General features: G+C 37.4%; 3 protein-coding genes across 5 annotated transcripts in view; 1 reads left to right on the plus strand and 2 right to left on the minus strand.

Annotated features, from left to right (window-relative positions):
* The window catches only part of nup37 (nucleoporin 37), a 13,261-nt gene extending 11,637 nt beyond the window's left edge, over positions 1-1,624 (plus strand). For all 3 annotated transcript variants that reach the window (XM_084407875.1, XM_084407877.1, XM_084407876.1), the window contains exons 6-10: positions 40-130; positions 643-824; positions 1,122-1,172; positions 1,256-1,349; positions 1,429-1,624. In XM_084407875.1, coding sequence (XP_084264001.1) covers positions 40-130; positions 643-824; positions 1,122-1,172; positions 1,256-1,349; positions 1,429-1,542 — 532 coding nt within the window. In that variant the 3' untranslated portion in view covers positions 1,543-1,624. The remainder of the gene's footprint in view (positions 1-39; positions 131-642; positions 825-1,121; positions 1,173-1,255; positions 1,350-1,428) is intronic.
* Positions 1,625-7,549: 5,925 nt separating this feature from the next.
* On the minus strand, positions 7,550-12,739 carry th2 (tyrosine hydroxylase 2). The gene is made up of 12 exons (XM_084407493.1): positions 12,011-12,739; positions 10,957-11,134; positions 10,742-10,830; positions 10,555-10,622; positions 10,141-10,191; positions 9,896-10,041; positions 9,660-9,795; positions 9,076-9,145; positions 8,872-8,928; positions 8,506-8,601; positions 8,000-8,133; positions 7,550-7,917 (listed from the first exon to the last, which is right to left on the minus strand). Exons 1-12 carry the CDS (start codon positions 12,239-12,241, stop codon positions 7,752-7,754), a joined length of 1,422 nt encoding a protein of 473 aa, XP_084263619.1. The 5' UTR covers positions 12,242-12,739; the 3' UTR covers positions 7,550-7,751.
* Positions 12,740-13,597: 858 nt separating this feature from the next.
* Positions 13,598-20,560, minus strand: part of pah (phenylalanine hydroxylase) — a 14,182-nt gene continuing 7,219 nt past the window's right edge. The window contains exons 4-13 of the mRNA XM_084406679.1: positions 20,044-20,132; positions 19,206-19,273; positions 17,440-17,636; positions 17,219-17,354; positions 17,023-17,092; positions 15,505-15,561; positions 15,278-15,373; positions 14,933-15,066; positions 14,731-14,846; positions 13,598-13,759 (exon numbers count right to left, since the gene is read on the minus strand). Coding sequence (XP_084262805.1) covers positions 13,716-13,759; positions 14,731-14,846; positions 14,933-15,066; positions 15,278-15,373; positions 15,505-15,561; positions 17,023-17,092; positions 17,219-17,354; positions 17,440-17,636; positions 19,206-19,273; positions 20,044-20,132 — 1,007 coding nt within the window. The 3' untranslated portion in view covers positions 13,598-13,715. The remainder of the gene's footprint in view (positions 13,760-14,730; positions 14,847-14,932; positions 15,067-15,277; positions 15,374-15,504; positions 15,562-17,022; positions 17,093-17,218; positions 17,355-17,439; positions 17,637-19,205; positions 19,274-20,043; positions 20,133-20,560) is intronic.

Below are 20,560 nucleotides of genomic sequence, written 5' to 3' on the forward strand. Positions count from 1 at the left end.
ATTTACCTGAAAATTATAATGTTGCTTTCCTTCCTGAAGAGTGTGGGACCTTGATGGCAATGAAACCACTTCATTCAGACTGCGTTCCCCCGGTGTAAGCGTCTGTTGGCACCCCGAGGACATCTGTAAGGTCAGAAACAAAAGTAGAGAACTAATGTGTACTTTTATTTCATAACATTCATTCTTACAATTTTTTTTTTTTTTTAGGGTCAAATTTGATTTTGAGTCCCAGATTTTCAGTGTGGTTTCAGACTTAAAGGGATAGTTCACCCAAAAATGAAAATTCTGTCATCATTTACTCACCCTCAAGTTGTTCCAAACCTGTATGAGTTTCTTTGTTCTGCTGAACACAAAGGAAGATATTTGGAAGAATGTTTGTAATCAACAGATCTCAGTCCCCATTGACTTCCATAGTAGGAAAAAAATATACTATGGAAGTCAATGGGGACTAAGATCTGTTCGGTTACAAACATTCTTCCAAATATCTTCCTTTGTGTTCAGCAGAACAAAGAAACTCATACAGGTTTGGAACAACTTGAGGGTGAGTAAACAATGATAGAATTTTCATTTTTGGGTGAACTATCCCTTTAAGGATTCCACTGTATACCAAAATAAATCAATATATATCTTCATTTGTTACAGTTGATGGTGGCGGAGAAGAAAGGCACTATACGGTTCTATGACCTTGTTACACAACATGCCATTCTGTCTCTGGACAGCGGGCAGATGCCACTCATGTCAGCTGACTGGTGTCTCACAAACACTATTAAGGTTGGAGCTGTGGTATCCAATGATTGGGTGATCTGGGACATTACCCGCTCCAGGTAAACACAGCTTTGTCTCTGTGGTCAACGTCATTGTTCAAAGTGTGTTGTGTTTTTGCAGCGAGTTACTTTTAAAGCAGATTTGAAAATGTTTGTACGGTTAGCATGACCCAGGCATATTGTCTACTATCTCCCCTGTTCTACTTAATTTAGTTTATCTTCCTGAGAATCAAGATTTTAAGTCTTACATGAGCTCCTCCACACTAAATCACAATAACAACATGTTTTTTGGACTATGTTGTAATGTAGGAGTGAATTAAACTGTCTGTAAATGATACTGATGTGTTTTGCCTGTAGTTATCCACTTGAGAAGAGGCCAGCTCATGTTGGGAAGGCGAGACATTTCAGGTACATTTTTACTAAAAATCAGATCAGTCATTATTTGTTGGACTGCGTTCATGACTATAATGCTGGTGGCCTCTCTTCTACAGATGGTCAAAGGCAAATGAGAATCTTTTCGCCACCACAGGCTATCCAGGAAAAATAAACAGTCAATTATTGGTGCATCACCTGGGCCATCCACAGGTTTGTAAAAATGACGTACTTGTTTGTTTATGTGTTACCTACCTACCTCAAGCCTTATGGTACACAATTGTCATTGCAGCCTGTGATGATTGGTTCAGCGTCTGTGGGGGCTGGTCTAAGCTGGCATAAGACCCTACCTCTTTGTGTTGTCGGTGGGGACCGAAAGCTATTCTTCTGGATGACGGAGATGTAACCTGGATAGAATTCAACTGGAGAGTTTTTCTGTTTTGCTTTTTCAACAAATAAAGTCATATTTTTCATGCGCTGTCACTGTACTTACTCCACTGTGTCTTATTTTATAGGTCACTTGGGTTAGAACTCAGACTAACAATTGTGGGAAATGAGACACTTTTCTCTCTCCCCAATTTTTTCCCCTTTTTCTGCGAAGCATTGTATCAGTGTTTTTGGTGTGGTGTTCTGCCAAGCTGGCTTAAAGTTGAGCCAAAGGTCGCCAAACGGCAGGAGCTGGCAGTTTTCATTGCAGAACGATTGAGTGTGAGAAAAAAAAAACTCTGTACAGGTGCTCATATAGACTGTCTCACTGACTCCACCAGGATAATAATATGCAGTCCCATTCCTTACACTACAGGGGAACTTCCTCCACTCGGCCGTGACGCATGTGTGGTGGGGGAGATAGACGCAATGCTATTTGTGCTTCAACAGTTGAACCCTGAAGTTGAAGACAAGCATGGGAAACTGTAGTGCAAGGGGAACACAAGACGACGTGAGCCGTGCTTTTCCAAGAAAAACAAAGTAGACTCTCAAAGGGGGGAACAAGGGTTCTCTCAGGTCAGTTGTGTGGGTAGGAAGGTGTGAGGCCAAAAGGTAGAAAAGTTGAGTCAATGACAAATAAGAACACACTAAAAAAAATGAGTTTCAGATTTTTTTCATGTACTAAGTTTTTAAAAAATATGCTCTCTATGTTAGTTTTATTCTTATACCTTGATTGTATTTTTTAAGTATTATTTACGAATACCATTCATTCATAAATCATTACATTTTTGGAGAATCGCAGCTCATGACAATAAATGCAGAGTTCTGTCATGAAACTGGATGGCACAGGCAAATAGGGCTGCGTTCCAGTCCACTTTTAGACACGCACTTGCGAACTTCCCTAAGCACTTCCCCTTGGGGGAATCCCTGCCGCCATTTTGAAGTGTGTTCCACTTCATGAAGTGGATGAGGGAAGTTTATATGGACAGACCTTCGCTCCCTCAATTTTGACAGAGGGAGCGAGTCTACTTCATATGTACACTTCAGGCAGCTTCATATACCACAATGCAACACGATTGTGAGCTCAACGCCTATTGCGTTTAATTTACCCCACCACAAACAACTCTATGATATATTATTATTATTTTTAATTGTATTTAAACAACTCAAACACACCTATATACATATAGAATGCTGCATTAAACAATTTCGTAAGGGAAAAAAATAAATAATAAATCAACCCCATAGTGGATTCTAAGTGATCAAGGGCTTAGCACCAATTCAGCCTATTGCAAAGTTTCCGCCAGTAGTGGGCACTCATTCAACGTAAGCAATGACGTACATCCGAGTGAACGAGACAGAGGGAAGTTAGCGAGTGAAGCATAGATATCGTATATAAAGGCTAGATGTCTCGTGCGCACTGCTGGCCAATGGAGGTCGACGTCCGCACGTGGCGGCCATCTTGCGACAGTGTACTCGCTCACTACTTCAATGGTGCATGTACTTTTAAATAACCATAACTTGCTCATTTTTCTACCGATTTTCAAACGGTTTGGTTTGTTATAAACGTCAGAGATGTAGTTATGACACTGCATACATACACTGCATACATATGAAAAATTATAACATACATTTTCAAGCATTCGGAATTATAGCCACGTTAATAACGTTTGTAAGAAACCAAACCGTTTGTAAATCCGTCAAGATTTCAGCGAGATAAGAGGATTTGTGTGCGTGCTGATCATTCACCTTAATGCACAGAGCACTGTCACAAGATGGCCGAACGATGATGCCGGAAGTGACTGCGCCATAAGACATCTAGCGTTTATATATGATATCTATGGAGTGAAGGGCATGACAATTTTGGACTGGAATGCAGCACAGGTCTTTAACTCAATCTGCTTGCAATCATAATTTTCCATTGGGCACAGCTGATTGGTTCCTGCTGTATCAGTAGCCAATGAGCTCGCTGCTCAACCTTCAAATACTTGGTCAGCATTTGCTGTAGCAGTACCCTCCAGCTTCCCCAGCTCCACCTGTATAGATCTGCTATGAGTAATTCACGTACAGCAGCAGCATGTCTTGCTGTATTATGTATTAACAGTAGCAAGTCCTGTACTTGCTCTGCAGCAGCAGCTTAGCAGATCTGTTCTGCCAAGACCATATCAACATTGTCATATTCATTACCATGCCAAACACTCTGAGACTTGTCATGCATAACATTATTTTAAGAGACTTATTGACTATTGAGGGGCTGTAGGGGTCCTCTATGATATAATTTCCTTTTTTTCTGCATGCACCTCATGACTAGCAAATTGAAGCACTTTTGGTGAAGAAGTGTAGCAACTCCTGGAGAAGTTTTCCATGTGAGATTTTGCATGTGCTCCATTTGTAACAGTAGGGCATATTGTGCCTAGGTGTTAAGGTGTGATTGAAACGGGTACATAAAGAAGGGGGAGAAATGAACCTACACTCTTTCAAGCCCGAAAGACAAGCCTGTATGATTCTTGGAGTCTAGAAGCGCACCACCATCCGCAATCATAACATGCTACTGCTCTCCTGGTCTGCTGGCTTTGTTTGAATAAGTTCAATGTGGTCTGAAACAAGGCTTTGGTAGCACTGAACGTGGCTGGTGCTGGACCAGCTGCATATAGCTTGGAGAAATCAATGTCAGCCTCTTCCACATACTCACACAAGAGACACTATTCCAAAGGATACAATAACTTTCTGAAAGAGAATTGAGAAATTCTTTAAAAAAAAAAACTCAAATGATTTTTTAGGAAATATAATACAGTAAATGACCACCTTTCCAAAATCTACTTTAAATTATCAATATTAACCCAAGACTGCCATCTGGTGGTTAGTAAAATTATACTTCGTAGTGAAGGAGTTCTGTGAATATTCCTTTTGAATCAAAATCAGAGCATTAGAGTATGCATCATATAGGAAAGAATCAGTTTTTTCTTTGGCATACTTTAGTCATCCTGTGTCAGGAAAGATGGCACTACAGAGGCAGTGTTGTGATAGAGTACGCTTCGGCATTTCTTCCAGCAGATGCTCTCTGTCATTAAGAATAAAGCCTACGCAAGCCCTCCTTCAAAGGATTAATGCTTTAAGCCTTCAAAGTTGGCGAGTAGTTTTAATGACTAAAAAAATCACCATGATCAAAGCAGCTCCAACCAACTTGAGAGCTTCCGCATGGCTCAAAGGCATAATCCTATTCACTACTTAAGACAAAGCGAAAAGAACAAAAGAAAGGAGTGCTCTTTTTGATTCCAGGAGATAATGTAATTTCATGAGGGCTCTCCTGGATAAAATCTTTTGAGGACCAGACTTGTGGTTTCACTTTCTTTGTTAGTATAACCAATGGCTGAAAAGTAGTTGAACAGTGATGTATACCAATGGTTCTGGTTCCCCTTTCAGTCCTTGAAATCGTTCTGCTTCTGCTTCATGGGAGTGGGTGGGTGCTAAACAGTTATTTTTGTGTGATTTGTTTGTCACAATACTATTAGATTATAGAGCTTTTGTCAGTATTTTGGTACATTACCAAAATGCATTGGTAGAGAATAACATCTCTTCTCTGATGATGTGGGCGGGGCTATAACCTGTCACTCACAGGAGATCAGCCAATAGCAAACCATCCAATCAATTCCCCACAGACACCTAATGTAAAAAAAAATATATATATCCACAAAATATCCAAATCCCAGTGAGGTCTCCATCATGGACTGATTTTTTTCCCCACCAAGAATTCTGCTGTTGAATGATTATTTACAAAAATAAGTTCAAATAATGTGGGCTGATGGCTTCAGCAACAGCATATACCAACAATTAACACCCTTAATTGTTATAAATAACCCTCACAGTACATCTGTCTTTAAAGATTTATAAGTTAGCATTCAAAATCAATTCCCCTATGGAGAAAATGAATGGAATTACTTCCGAAACCCGTTTGTTGCATTCAACAATGCCCACAATATTACCAAATAGAAATGTCTGTTCTGATGTGACGTAATAAGCATTTGGGATTTGAATTTCACTGGAATCATCAGTGGTTATCGTATTGCTATGGCAATGCACATTTGTTTTGTACGTAATGGATTCAGATCCAAGCTATGGTCAGAGGGATTTGTGGGTTGGGTTGAGCGCCGTGTAAAATGAGATACGAGAGACGATTAAGTGCTTGAATTTGGTTTATGAAAGCAGATGTCTGCTTCTCTCCTCTCTCCCAGATTTATTACATTATTTGCCTGACAAACTCTCTCTCTCTCTCTCTGATTCGTTTTATTCAGCATGTTCAAGGCAAACAAAGGCCAGCCAGCTAATAGAACCTCATTTACCCCTGAACTCAATGAATTCCAGGACAGAGTGACCTGGTTGCTCGCTTTGTGGTTTCTCCTAGAAGATGATTTGGTCTGTGCTTGGGCCATTGGGGACAAATATGCTGTGACCTGGTAGCCTAATCTTTTAGTATGAATAGAACAGTTGCGTAGTTGTTCCAACCTCCATCTGTAGTGCAACCACAAGCTGCCAATCTGTTAAAAGTTGGGCTAAAACACAGTCTCTTTTCCTGCTGGAGCCAAAGCAGTTAAGATGATTCATTTTATGATGCTCAAAAGGGAAATATGAATAATTAATTATAACTTATATTTGGATCAGTTAATAGCATTTACTTGATCTGAGTTAACAATCAATTAATCTGTTCAATCCATCCAGCGAACTGATCATCCATCAACTCTCAGAAAGGATATTTTCCATGGCCACAGGAAAACACTTCTTTCTTAGCGTGTAGCTGTGATCGCATCGTTAAAGTGACGTTGATTTACACACAGTGACCAGAATCAACTCACATGAACGTGCACAAAAGTTTTCACAAACACATAACTAATCTAAACAAACTCATCCACATAAATCACGCATACATGTGTAAAATGAAAAGTGAAAGGGAATGAAACTGGAAACAGAAACCGGGGATGAAGCTATAGGAAAGAGTTATTTAACCATCTGAACAGAACTTGTGTTGTGGTTGATGAAGTTACACATGGCTTGATGTGTTAAAGCCTGGTGAGGTCCCACACGAACAGCAACCAGAAGGTCACTGTGCGGATTCTCTGCAACACACACACAGGGGTCGCACCTTTCAAGTTCGGCCTGACCAATGAGAAAGGTGCAATTTTCAAGCGGGAAAAGTTTCTTTGTTTGAAAGCTGACTCATTTGAATGATTGGAGTAAGCAGGCAGTTTGTGTCCCTTTATGCTCTGATTACAAGACGATGCATGCTATGAAGTGATGTACACCAATGTGTATGACATTGATAGGAAGGTGGTATAGATGAGGTTACATTAGTGGTTCTATCATAAAGCATGCATAAAACAGTATACAGTACAACAAAAGACACTATATAAGACAGTGATATCATATGTCCTGGAGATATGCGTGTTCCTTTACAGAAGGTTTTCTATGAATGAATGGGGAAGAGTCCTTTTTTAATAGGCATGATGTTTGTTTCAATAGGAAAATGTGAGTTATTTTTGTCATAAATGGCTTCCGTGCCTAGGTGTTACTTACTCTTCGGGGGTTGTACACAGATTTCTAACACATATTTTGCCTTTTGGGGCGAGGGGGTTTGCTGGATTATTCATTAAAGTAATGGTGTGCAGCTGTGAAAGATGAATTTTGTGGAAATTGATGAGTAACTGTCTTTCCCCTAGTAACATCTGCATTTGATCTGTTTTTACTGAACTGGAAAACTGTGGCATGAGGTTTGACAGTTTGTCAGAGCATTTCTCTCTCACCTCTTTATATTCACCACAGTGAAGGAGAAAGCATGTCTCTGTCTCAACCTCACCAGTGTCACAGTGAGCACAGACCCGTACTTCCTTTGCCATGTCTGGGTCTGCCTTTTACTAATACCAGACTTCAGAATTCAGTTTCTACAGTATCTTGTCAGAATATTGCAGATTCACATTTCACTACAGTAGCAGTAGTCAAAATAAATATATTTATTGTTTTTGTAAACCAAACTGTCCATTACATACATAACAGGGTGACACTGACACATATACACACATACACATATTTAAACTCCGGGACTCATTGACTCATATCCAATAAAATCTGCAGTATTCATATTCATAAAGAAAGGGTTTCCTAGTTGTTGTTGCATGGTGATAGATCACCCACTCTGGTTTATTTCTGTCCCAGCCTCTCCAAGGCTTTATGTAAGATCTTCAGGTCATCCCTCATCTGCCCTAAAGCATTCTGGATCTTAGAAGGCTCATCCAGGACCTCCATGCTGCAAGTGTAGGGATCATATCTAATGGAAAAGGGCTTCTGTATGGTGGATGAATATTGCCTGTGGAACGACAGCAATAGCAGTCAGTAATGATAACCTCCATGAAGAGATCTACAGATCTGAAAAACAAACAAACACCCACCTCAACTTGTGTTTGGCATCCTCAAAGCTCTCGGACACGAAGTAAACGGGCTGATATGACTGGTCCTGGTATGGTTGGACTGCAGTCTCAGCTGGGTTGAAGGACTTATATTGGGGCTCATTAGAAAGGGCGTACTGGTAAAAGACACAATTCATTATCCGGTTAATTTTCAATTAAATGCTGTTCTATTCATCAAAGTATCCTGAATTTTTTTTTATCATGGTTTCCCACAAAAACATTAAGCAACATTGATAATAATAAGAACTGTTTTTCGAGTACCAAATCAGCATATTAGAATTGGAATAAATTACACTGAAATATATTAAACCTGAAAAGTTACTTTGATAACTGCAATAATATTTCACAATATTACTGTTTTCACTGTGTTCTGGTAAACATAAAAGACTGGATATAGTGGTTTTGCAAGTTAGGGTCGTAATGAGTGCATACAAGAGAGTAAACATACAAACAAGCAAGCAAAGAAACAAATAAATCAATTGCCTTACCAAAAGTTCTCCATAGGAGGACAGAAGTCCAGCTCCATAGGCCTTCACTGTTCCGTTTTGCTTGCAGAGGCCAAACTCCACTGTAAACCAGTACAGCTGTGTGTGAAATTTAGAGAAATTTAGCCTTTTGTTAGGCTACACATACAAACATGTATACACATACATACAGGAAACTAAATAAAAAATGGTTAATATAAATGACTGGCTTTGAGATTTCATTCAAGGACAGAATATTTATAGATAATGGCCTTTTAATCAGTTCTTGAATTTGTCATTTGAATTAAGCAACACAAGGGGGCACTAAAGACTTGCTTTAATACATTATTCTTCAAAGTGTTCTTCCTCTGAATATTTCCATGTACTCACAGTGGACAGTTTCTCAATATCCTCATCTGATGCTCCAAGTGAGGCGAGGCCAATCTCCTGCAGGGTAAAAGATTCAGTGTCAAATACAAATTGTTATTCAGTATTGAGAGGTTAGAGATTCAAATAAGGCCTTTCTGTAATAAATTAACTATAAATCTATTTTGACTAAATTGTTATGTAGTATGGACATTTTCATTGTAGTACCTGTGAAAACTGAGCAAATTCGTTGTCTGCAAGCATAGGGATATGTCCAAGTAGCTCATGGCAGCAGTCACTGTTGACATTAAAATTGAGTTATTTAAAATATCAATAGTGTACATTAAAGGGGACCTATTATGCCCTTTTTCAAAGTCTTGATTTTGTTTTTGGGGTCTACTAGAAAAGCTTTTATGCAAAGTATACATTGCTGCAGCATGCACCTCTCTTCCCAGTCTGTCAGTAACGCTCTATTTAGTTCTGGTGTTTATGAAGACCCTCCTTCCAAAAAGCACAATGTGTTCTGATTGGTCGGTTGGATCAGTGTGTTGTGATTGGTCAACCGCTGAGTGTGTTTCGGGAATGTCACGGCCCTTACCATAACTCTTCCCTTTTTTCTGTGTATGCTTTTGCTGGGAATTATTTAAATGAGGAATATTGTGACGTGTACGTTCCTGGGGGAAAACTCAAGACTACAATCGAGGCGTTTCAGGCAGTTCAGAACAGGACAGCAACATTTCACAGTAAATAATAAAAAAAAAGCATAATAGGACCCCTTTAAAAAGTTTTGCAAAATGTGTCACTGTACGTACGGTTCAGGGGAATGCATGGGAGCTGAAGGGTGACGAATGTACTGGGTGCACTGGAACACCCGGAATGCTAGACTGGCAAGGAAGTCCCGAGCAGAGAGCAGCCCTGCCACTGGCCGCAACTGAAACCCTGTCCTCTCTAAACAAAAGCACACACAGACACAGAACATGGTTCAAATCAATGTAAATCGCAGTTTGAACTTTTTGCACACAGACATGAAATAAGCAGGCCTGTTTACCTTTGAGAAAAGAAGACACCTCTCCGAGCTGAGGGATCTTGTCTTCCCCATACAAACATTCGCTCTCCAGTTGGCCCAGGGCTTCTAGAAACTGTCCGCAGGCATGACTGGGGTACAGACTGCTCAGAGTCCTGTAGACCTCCCTCCTGCCTCATCACAAAATCACAGCGCTATTAGAATCATGCAGTCGTACATAGAGTTAAAGAAGTAATGACTGCAATCAAACTCATAATAGGAAAACCAACCAAGTTGCAATCTCTTCTGGAGTGTAAACCACTACAGGTAAAGGGTCACCACTACAATGACAAAAGAAAGATCTTTTTTTTTTTTTTTTTCTAAAATATATTTACATAGTTGATGATTGAAGTTCATGCATTCATTACATAAAATGTAATTGTAAAATGTAAAATGTGCATTCTGCTAATTAATCAGATTATTTTTTTTGTCAATTACTAACTAATTATTATTACTATTATTATTATAAAATGTGCATTGTGCTAACTAATCATAGATTATTTTACTCAAATATATATATATATATATTTGAGTAAAATAATCTATGATTAGTTAGCACAATGCACATTTTATAATAATGCACAATGCATATAATTATTATTATTGTTATTATTATTTTCAGATAAAAAAATCATATTACTTACTGCTTATAGTTGAAAGCCAGTGCAGAAATTAATTCTCTTCGTTTTCTGTATTCTGGATCGCTGAATCCCTGAATAATACAACAGTATTACAGTTGATCTGAATAACGCTCAAGCAGAACTAGGATTATAAAATCCTGATCATAAATAATGTCCTGCTTTACAAACAGCATCACTGTTGTTCACTTACAGGATGGTCCTGGTCCAGATCAGGGTCATATTTTGTTATCAGATGATTGCATTTGTCCAGGTCAGAAATCTTCTTTGGAAACCAGGGAACTATAGGATCAAAATAAAATTGACATTTTAAAATAATGCTATTTTTTGTTTATTATTATTATTATTATTATTGAAAATACATTTCTTCTGGTGTCATATGCAATACAGAATAGCTAAATCACCAACTTTTTTCCTCTTGCACTATTCGCACTTCATCAGCAACTCTTTTTAAGGAGTTGATGAAAATGTCAGTGTCGGAGCAGTGCACTTCACATCTCATGAAGAACTCCAGATCCTCTCCAGCGCTCTTCTTCGTCTTCCTGCTCGGCCGACTCTCCAGATGAAGGAGCTTGGCTTCGAAAGTCTAAGACACAACATTTGTAACATGTATAAACACTAGAAATATCAGCTGTAACACTTCTTCAGGACTCACAAAGTTGAACATGTCCGTTATGTTTTCAGAGTCCTTAACCTGTTTTATGTGTTTGTTTCCAATTTTTGAATTAAAATGAATGTGGGGTGGTAATGGGGATGGTATAATTATGGAGTAGAACATTATGTTTGATTACCACAATAAATTCATGCACAGAACTTAAAATGTCCATGTTTTCTATTGGTGTTAGGTAACATTTTATTTTAGGTGACAGTTACACTATTAAAAATAATGTGCAGTGTTGCTTTAGAAGAACCATTTTGGTTTCCCCATGGACATTTCAGTGAACGGTTCTTAAAAGAACCGTTTTTTTCTTAGTGTGAAGAAAACTTTCAAAATCTAAAGAACCTTTTATTTGTTTTTTACTATAAAGAACCTTTTGTGCAATGGAAAGTTTCCATGGATGGTAAAGATTCTTCATGGAACCACAGATGCCAATCAAGAACCTTTATTTTTAAGAGTGTACACATTACTTACTATTAGTAAAATTGCATAATTAAAGTAACTAACCCTAAACCAAACCAAAACCTTAACACTATACTAGTAAGTAGTACAAGTTAATCAGTAGGCCTATTACTCAGTACTAATTTGTGTAATTACACTAGTAACGTAAAATGAACCGTTTTTGTTTTTCACATTAAATAGCTTGATTTTTAAACTTCCTTATTTGCAACTAAATAACAAAACTGTGAATATTATAGTAGGCCTATGGAATATTAAACTAGATAGCTGCAAGTTTAAGACACACAATGTGGAAAATCGTTACAGGCGTGTATTTTTGTGTGTTGCAACACCTAAAGTACGTACCTCAAAGACTTTGCCAGCCTTGAAAAAGCCTGCGTTTTTCTCATTTTTGAGAGCAAAGAGGAGGTTGAGGGTGACTTTGCCGCTCTTGTCCTCCTCAAACACGAAGCTGTCCCCGCAGCGCGAGGGGCCCGGAGATGACGAGCCGCTCTCTCTGTCGCGCCGCGCGTCCTCGATCAAACTGCGCTTTCTGCCGCCCAGCGGGATATTCTGCACTATACTGTCCGTCTTCATCGATTCTTAGGGGAACAACTGACCACTATATCTAAAATAAATATATCCAATTAATCGTTGTGTTGACACTAAATGAGTTCAAATCTACCCAAATGCGGAGAAAACTCTGAAATGTTCACTGTGGGGCCCCAGCCTTGCGATTTATATCGTGCGGGACTTTATGTAAATGTGTTGCGCAAATGCACGTCTGATTTTATGCTGAGATGCGTCATTTGTCTTTTATTTTACGGGCACCCAAATAGGCTAAGAGCCGTGACACGTGACATTTCACAGGTGCTTCACAGCCATAAGCGACAAATTACATAAACTAAACGCTATTTTGTGAAAGGTCAGAACTAAATGAGTCTTTATTGGAAATATATAAATATATTTTGTTTTTAGGGTCCTAAATGATGCTAAATTAGGGCAGTGAGATCGTGCTGCTCTCCAAGGTACTGAAACGGACTTCTGCTGTGCACATGCTTATTCACGTGTTAATGCTATAAATAATAATAAGAATAATAATAAGAATAATAATAATAATAATAATAATAATAATAATAATAATAATAATAATAATAAGAAGAAGAAGAAGAAGAAGAAGAAATGAATTATTATAGACCTCCATAATAAATGATATACAAAATTATTATTATTATTAGTAGTAGTAGTAGTACTAGTGTAGTAGCCGATCTTAATACAAATACTACTACTACTAATAACAATAACAAAAGAAAGATATACTCATTTTTAATAATAACAGCATAACTTTTATTCTTTTATTTTTAAATACATTTGACAATGCATGCATAACATTTAAGTCACAGATAAATGATAAATGCAGTATGCTGAATTGCGTCACAGTTCAAGCGAAACTGCAAATGATTAAGCTTTGGTTTAATAAAACATAATTATGAACGCATGTTAAAATAAAAGCACTCCCGCCAATTCGTCCCGGCAAAATGCACTGGCTCAACACAGTTTCAACAAGCCTTTGATCCTGTGATTCATTGATTGAGGGTTTGGAAAAATTACAGCAACATTGTGCGACAACAAGAATCAACAGCTGAAGCAAATGCTGGACGGTAGGCAATCTGTATTTCTGTACGATTAAACAACCAAGATTCTAAAATAGTCTACATAGTAATGTATCATATATAAAATAACAAATATTGCGAGATGCGCGCCTCAGAATGCCCGAAGCTTTTTGGTATTTACATGCGATTTGTTTTACATTTTTCCGTGTTATTTCGTTATCTGACAGATAAATACGTGGTGCCTACATATATTTCGACTACAAAAATTAGGCTATAAATATTGTCTACATGCAATACGTAATGACTAATTTAATATTTAATAGCGTGCTCTCTCTGTCACAGCTTGATTAGCAAAACTATATATATAAGTGATGTTAGATGAGCCTAAAAAGCAATATAGATGATGCTTATGAAGCTTTCTTTGATTTTCCAGCATTTCTTCTTTACTCCCCATCGTTTCACTCCATCTTCCGCAGAGCATTGCAGAGGATTGAGATCTCACCTGAAAAAAAAAAATAATAATTTGTGAATTAAATTCAAACGTGCACATATTAACATAACAAATAAGGCAAAAAAAAAAAAGAAAAAAGAAAATGCTGGTCATATGAACAATAAAACCTGTGCAAAAAAGACTTGCTAAAGGGGGGTTAAATTTTCTACCTACTAAACTTAAAAATACAGTTTTATTACTGTGTTTATATGTGGTGCTGATGTTCCTTGCACTTTTAACCACTTTGAATTTCACTATGGGTGAAGAAAATTAAGTTAAAACTTTGAATTCTGAATTTAAATATAAAATAAAAATTTGTATAAATTATTGTGACAAGCTAAATGTTTCAAAACGAAGATGTTATGAAATAATGCCATAAAAAGTTGTACAGCTCTGTAAAAAAATCTCAACTCATTATATTTTGTTTCTTTTTTTTGTATGGGCTTTTTTGAGTTTTTACTTACTCCCAAAAGTTGAGATAACTTTTTTTATTTTCTCAATTCAAATACATTGGACAAACCAATTGGATAAACACAGTAAATTAAGTTTAGTAAAAAAAAAAAAAAAAAAAAAAAATTATATATATAATATATATATAATTTATAATATATATATAATAATAATATATATATATATTTATATATATATATATATATATATATATATATATATATTTATTTATTTTTACAGTGAGTGCTAATCTGACCCTTAAAAATGCTTTGTGGATTTTAACTAATGTATTCAGTTTGACTTGATACTAAATAGATCATTTTTACTTTAATTGTACCGGTTAGTTTCTTTGTTACAATTTCTGATAATACATTTTTACAGTGTACTTTAAAAAAATTTTTTAGAATCCCCATTCCCAACTCTGCTCATTCTTATTTACATTCAGTACAGAATTTCCCTGATTTTACTTAATTCCTTCTTGTATAATTATGGGGAGGACACAGTTTAAGAGATCCATAATACTGAAGACGCACCACTGATGCTGTCAGCCAGGTCCTTCAGCTGCTGTGCATTGTCCAGCACCTCAATGCTCTGTGTGTAGGGATTGTAGTGCACAGTGAAAGGTCTGGGAATGGTAGCAGCAAATTTCCTGTAATAAACAAATGCACATAGATAACTGTAAAAAGAACTCTAAGAGAAAGACCGATTTTGTTGATTTAATTGCAGTCACTTTACCTGACTTTTTCTTTGGCGTCCTCGAAACTTTCAGCCACAAAGTAAACTGGCTGGAACTCTGTAATGGGATACTTCTGCAGCCAGGTCTTCTCTGGATCGAAGGGCTGAAGTTTGGGCTTGTCTGTTAAACAGTACTGCAAGACAGTAGAATAACATCTAAATTTCAGTCTGATCTCCACTATGGCTATATTTTTGTGCATCTGTGTATCACTCCCCTAGTCATACGGTTAAAAAAAAACATTCTCTAAAAGCTCACAGCGATAACCCAGTTTGCATTGTTAAGTTAGACCCTATAAGAGCACAGGGCATGAACCAGGAAGAAGTAGAAAGGCACCACATAAGCACCTGCAGTTCGCCAAAAGATGAGAGCAGACCTGCACCGTAAGCCTTTACTTCATTTCCTTGCTTGCACAGACCAAATTCCACAGTGAACCAGTAGACCTACAAATAATAATAATAAAAAAACATTTTATAATCATGCAGCCCTTTCGAGAGAGCCAAATGTAGCGTGTGGTCTTATAACTTGGCCTCGGTTAAAATGTGGAAAAAAATTGTTTTTAATCTATACTTACTGTGGCCAGCTTCTCTATGAACTCATCAGGGGCGCCCAAAGAAGCAATTCCGATTTCCTGATCAGACCGAAAACATCACATTTAGATATCATGACATCTGATAAAATGCACATTTGAAATATAAAGTATCAAGCAGGTATTTGATACGCAGCTAAAAGGCCTAATTCTATGGAAGCTTATTTCTGTCACAGAATAAAAATATAAAAATGGAAACTCAGAAGAGTCCGAGTTGTGTAACAAAACAGTTACTATTTACTCTTATATAGAAATATACAATACTGTTGGTCAAGAGTATGTTACAACATATGTCAGTAGGCTATATAATAAATTCACTTAAAGGGATACTCCACTTTAAAATGAAAATTCTGTCATCATATACTCACCCTCATGTTGTTTCAATCCTTTATGAATTTCTTTCTTCTGCTGAACAGAAAGGAAGATATTTAGAAGAATATCAGTAACCAGACAGTTTCTGGTCTCATTGACTTCCATAGCATATTTTTTTCCTACTATGGAAGTCAATGAGACCAGAAACTGTCTGGTTACTGATATCCTACTAAATATCTTCCTTTCTGTTCAGCAGAAGAAAGAAATTCATACAGGTTTGAAACAACATGAGGGTGAGTATATGATGACAGAATTTTCATTTTAAAGTGGAGTATCCCTTTAATAAATTTAGGTCATTGATATTATTGTCAGCAAGGGGTTGTAAAAGACGGAAATAAAAGAGCTGGATCTATTTGCAAGCAGCTTTCTTCAATCAAAATAAAAACAGGGGAAACAGAACTACATCTATACATTGACGAGATCTGATAAACACTGAACCAAACACAGGGCTATAAAAACACAGGGACATACTAGGGACTAAGGCCCCGTTTATATGTACATGTTTTTTTTGAAAAATGGAGACATTTCCCTTCGTTTGTGCCCTTCGTTTACACGCAAACGGAGAATTCGCCTCTGAAAACGATTCTTTCTAAAGACTCCGGCCAGAGTGGAGATTTTGGAAAACTTCGTTTGCATGTAAACTGAGAAAAACTGAGATTTAGTTCAGCCGACGTCACAGTATGCGACAGAACTTGCACCTGCGTCAAAAGTGCGACCAGAAAGAGGAAGTGATTCGTTGCTGTTGTTGCTATTTTCAGGATTCTGATTGGCTAACGTGGGCTTGAGCTTCTCGTTACACTGCCACCTACAGGATTGGCATGCTCTTGACGGCGTATACACACGGGTTCGTGTAAACGAACACTTTTCTGAAAACTGGCAGGTGTGCGCGATGTTATTTTTGAAAACGGAGAGGGTGAAATGTCAATGTAAACGTAACCTAAATTAAATAATTAACAAGACACAGGTGTAACACATGAGCGCAAATCAAAAACCATGGCAATTGATGAACAAAGACAAAGGAAACTGAACAGGGAACAGTGCAAAAGTAACTGAAACCAAATCCAGAACAGGCGTAAAAATATTATATTATATTATTGTACAGTTACATTAAAGCATGTAATGATATCAAACCTGTGAGAACTGGGCAAAACTTGGGTCAGCAAACAGTGGGACATGACCCAGCAGCTCATGACAGATGTCCCTGAGGAAATAAATACATATTTTAGCCACTTTAATCCTATGATCACTTTTCACAATTATGAAATATATTTGTGACATTTATTTCACAGATAGAGATTTGTAACAGCTTCTTGGTGTGTATACTCACGGTTCAGGTGTGTACATGGGTTTGGAGTTATGGCGAATGTACTGGGTGGAGTGAAACACTCGGAAGGCGAGACCAGCTAAGAAGTCACGTGAGGAGAGGAGACCGGCCACGGGACGCAGACGGAAACCAGTGGATGCTGAGAAATCAACAAAGGGTGAGATATGTGGAGTACAGTTCAAACTATTTTATTTTATGCCAGCTCTACTGTAAGATGATCTTACACTGCAGGTAGCGTGAGATGTCCTCTAGCTGCGGGATGTTGTCCTCACGGTACCCGCAGTACTTCTCCAGCAGTGGAAAAGCACGGTTGTGTTCACGGCAGGCATGTGTGGGGTACAGAGTCTTCAGCTCTCGAAAAACCATCCCCCACGTGGCCTTCTCTTCAGCCGTGTATTCCACTTGTGGAATAATCTGTCCGCTAACAGAGGAGAGAGATGCTTAGCTCATGTTTAGGACACAATGTGTTCAAATACTTTTGTCGGAACTGTATCTATAGTTTTATTATTTAAAACCTAACAAACTTTTACTTTGCTTGAAAAGCATGTTTGTGCTATATTTTTTAAACTAAGATATTTTGTTTTACAATACAAAAACACATCCCAAAACCCAAAAATGAAAGTTCTGTCATCATTCTGACATCATCCCTCTAAACCTGAAACGAAACATGTCTTAGTATTTTGATGTTTTGGACCCTATGACATTGTATAAACACAAGCATCTTTTATGTTCCCCAGAATAAATGAACTCATATATGTTTGGGACAACATGAAGGTGAGTAAATAATGTCAATATTCAACAATATTATTGATCTGACTGCACTGACACCAAGGTATGAGAACTGAACTGAGCTGGATGATGACATCACTATAGATATATGAACTAAATTAATAACTAATGATTTGGTAACACTTTACAATAAGGTATATTAGTTAACGTATTAACTAACATGAACTCACAATGAGCAATACATTTGTTTTAGTATTTATTGATCTTTGTTAATGTTAGTTAATAAAAATCCAGCTGTTCACTGTTTGTTCATGTTAGTTCACAGTGCATTAACTAATGTTAATAAATACAACCTTTGATTTTAATAATGTATTAGTAAATGTTGAAATTAATATTAACAAAGATTAATAAATGCTGTAGAAGTATTGTTCATTCTCAGGTCATGGTAACTAAGGTAGTTAACTCATTTTAACTAATGAACCTTATTGTAACGTATTACCAATTATTTTTTACAACAGAAATGAATCATCATTGTTTTGCCAAAACAAACTTTGTTGCATTATTTTCCTGTTATCACTGTAAAGCTGCTTTGAAACAATCTGTATTGCAAAATGCGCTTTATAAATAAAGGTGACTTGACTTAACACGACATGACAGAATTTAAATTTTTGGGTGAACTGTCCCTTTAAGATTCCAAATGCGTGTTGGGTTCCATTGTATTTTTTAATACCAAAACAGCACTAAAACAGGGGTGTAGCTAACTAAACTAAACTAAATTAAACAAACAAGTGTTGCTCACATATTATAGTAGCACATTTTGTGCTTAATACAGTGTAATCAGATTTTAGCCTTTAAAATGTTGTAAGTAACTGAAATAAGCGCAAATGTCAGGGTACGTCAATACACTAGGCATACATGAGCTTGCGCGTCATATCTGTGTGAGAATAAGTTTAGGAGTGATGAGTGGTGTTATTATTGATGGAGCGTGTATGTAAATGTGAGCTTCCTCAGGGGGCGTAGCATTCAACGCTCCTGCCCTTTGTAGTGGCCGTGTGAATAATGCATCTCAATTATGATGACAAAGCTCCCGGCGCTCCGGACTGCGCTGAGACCCTGTAATTTAGCCCTTTTGTTAGGCAGTAGGAGTAATTTTCCATAGAAAGCACAACAAAACAACAGGGAAAGCAATAGAGGTGGGGACAATCCCTGTAGCCTATGGGAAAGTGGGGGAGAGAGAAAGAACAGTGAGGGCAATAGTTACTGTCTGTAGTTGTAGGCAATGTCAGCAAATTCCTTCCTCCTGACACGGTACACGGGGTCCGTAAAGCCCTGTGAATGAGAGCGACGTTAGGGCGTCTGATCTGGGATCACAAAGTGGATCTATGGCTAGTTCTGATCTCTCAGTAGCCTTTGACAGTATTACTCAGTCTGATGCAGAAGACTCATTCAAATGAAGCCTTTGTAGAGTGTTTGCTGCTCATGATGAATGCATTTCAGTTTAATGACGGCTGGAAAGGGGCAATTATTTATAATTACAGGGGCTCAATTAAAGCGATGACATCAATTTGAGGGCCCCCGCCCGTTTCCATTAGAATAGAGAGTGATGCAGATCCTGACTGTGGGCTTTTAGCGTCGCATGGACCAACTACGCGTCAACAAAAATACACCCACACACGCATGCGTTTGAAATCAAAATGAAGACGTTCCTCTCGCGTCACTTTCGCTCTTTTCTCTGATCATACAGAGACGGTCACTTCAAAAACAGACAACACACACACACACACACACACACACACTGTTGTGTTTTTATGTTTTATGGGGACTTTCCATAGATATGATGACTTTTATACTGTACAATATGTATCTTTTACACAAACCCCTATCCCTAAACCTACCCATCACAGAAAACTCAGCATTTTTACATTTTCAAAAAACATCACTTAGTATGATTTATAAGCTGTTTTCCTCATAGGGACCAAAACATTTCCCTACAAGGTCAAGGATATTGGATATTGCCATCTTGTGTATGTGTCATAATGTAGGGTTTACCAGGGTTTACCAGGCCACACACACACACACACACACACACAGTGTCTTACAGGATGGTCTGAATCCAGCTCGGACCCGTAACTGAGAATCTGATTGGCAAAGCGGTCCATGTCCTGGATGACATTGGGGAACCATGGAACTTTAGATGAGAGGGGGAAAAAAGAAGAGTGTTAATTAAAGGAATATTCAATGCGAGTTAAGCTCTATTGATAGCACCCTTGTGAAAAAGAAGCACACTTCAGCACATTATAAATAATAATTTAAATGAAAATAATATACTTTTACTTGTAAGTGCGAACTGAATGTAATGTTTTTGGACACTTAATTGCACGCTAATAGCAATTAAATAAAAATGTATTATAGTTTAAATTTAAATTAATTGTAATTTCATCATTTTCTTTTAAATATGGTTGAAATGTACTCCTCAATGTAATGACAGGCAAACTAAATTACAATTTACTGTCATTTCTACAGAAACTTGTATGTCATGTATTTAAATATATTTGTTATAACACTTTACAATAAGGTTTCATTACTTAACATTAGTTATTAGATAACATGAATTAA

This window comes from Rutilus rutilus (assembly GCF_951802725.1).
Source record: "Rutilus rutilus genome assembly, chromosome: 4".
NCBI lineage: Eukaryota > Metazoa > Chordata > Actinopteri > Cypriniformes > Leuciscidae > Rutilus > Rutilus rutilus.

Bases quoted from the DNA above. Each gene is read 5' to 3' on its own strand.
- th2 (XM_084407493.1), bottom strand. From the start codon at position 12,241: ATGAAGACGGACAGTATAGTGCAGAATATCCCGCTGGGCGGCAGAAAG. The intron at 10,192-10,554 runs GTAAGTAATATG...TTGTCATTGTAG, and splicing joins CTGGCTTTCAACTATAAGCA to TGGTGACCCTTTACCTGTAG. The intron at 10,042-10,140 runs GTTGGTTTTCCT...GTGATGAGGCAG, and splicing joins CCAGAAGAGATTGCAACTTG to GAGGGAGGTCTACAGGACTC.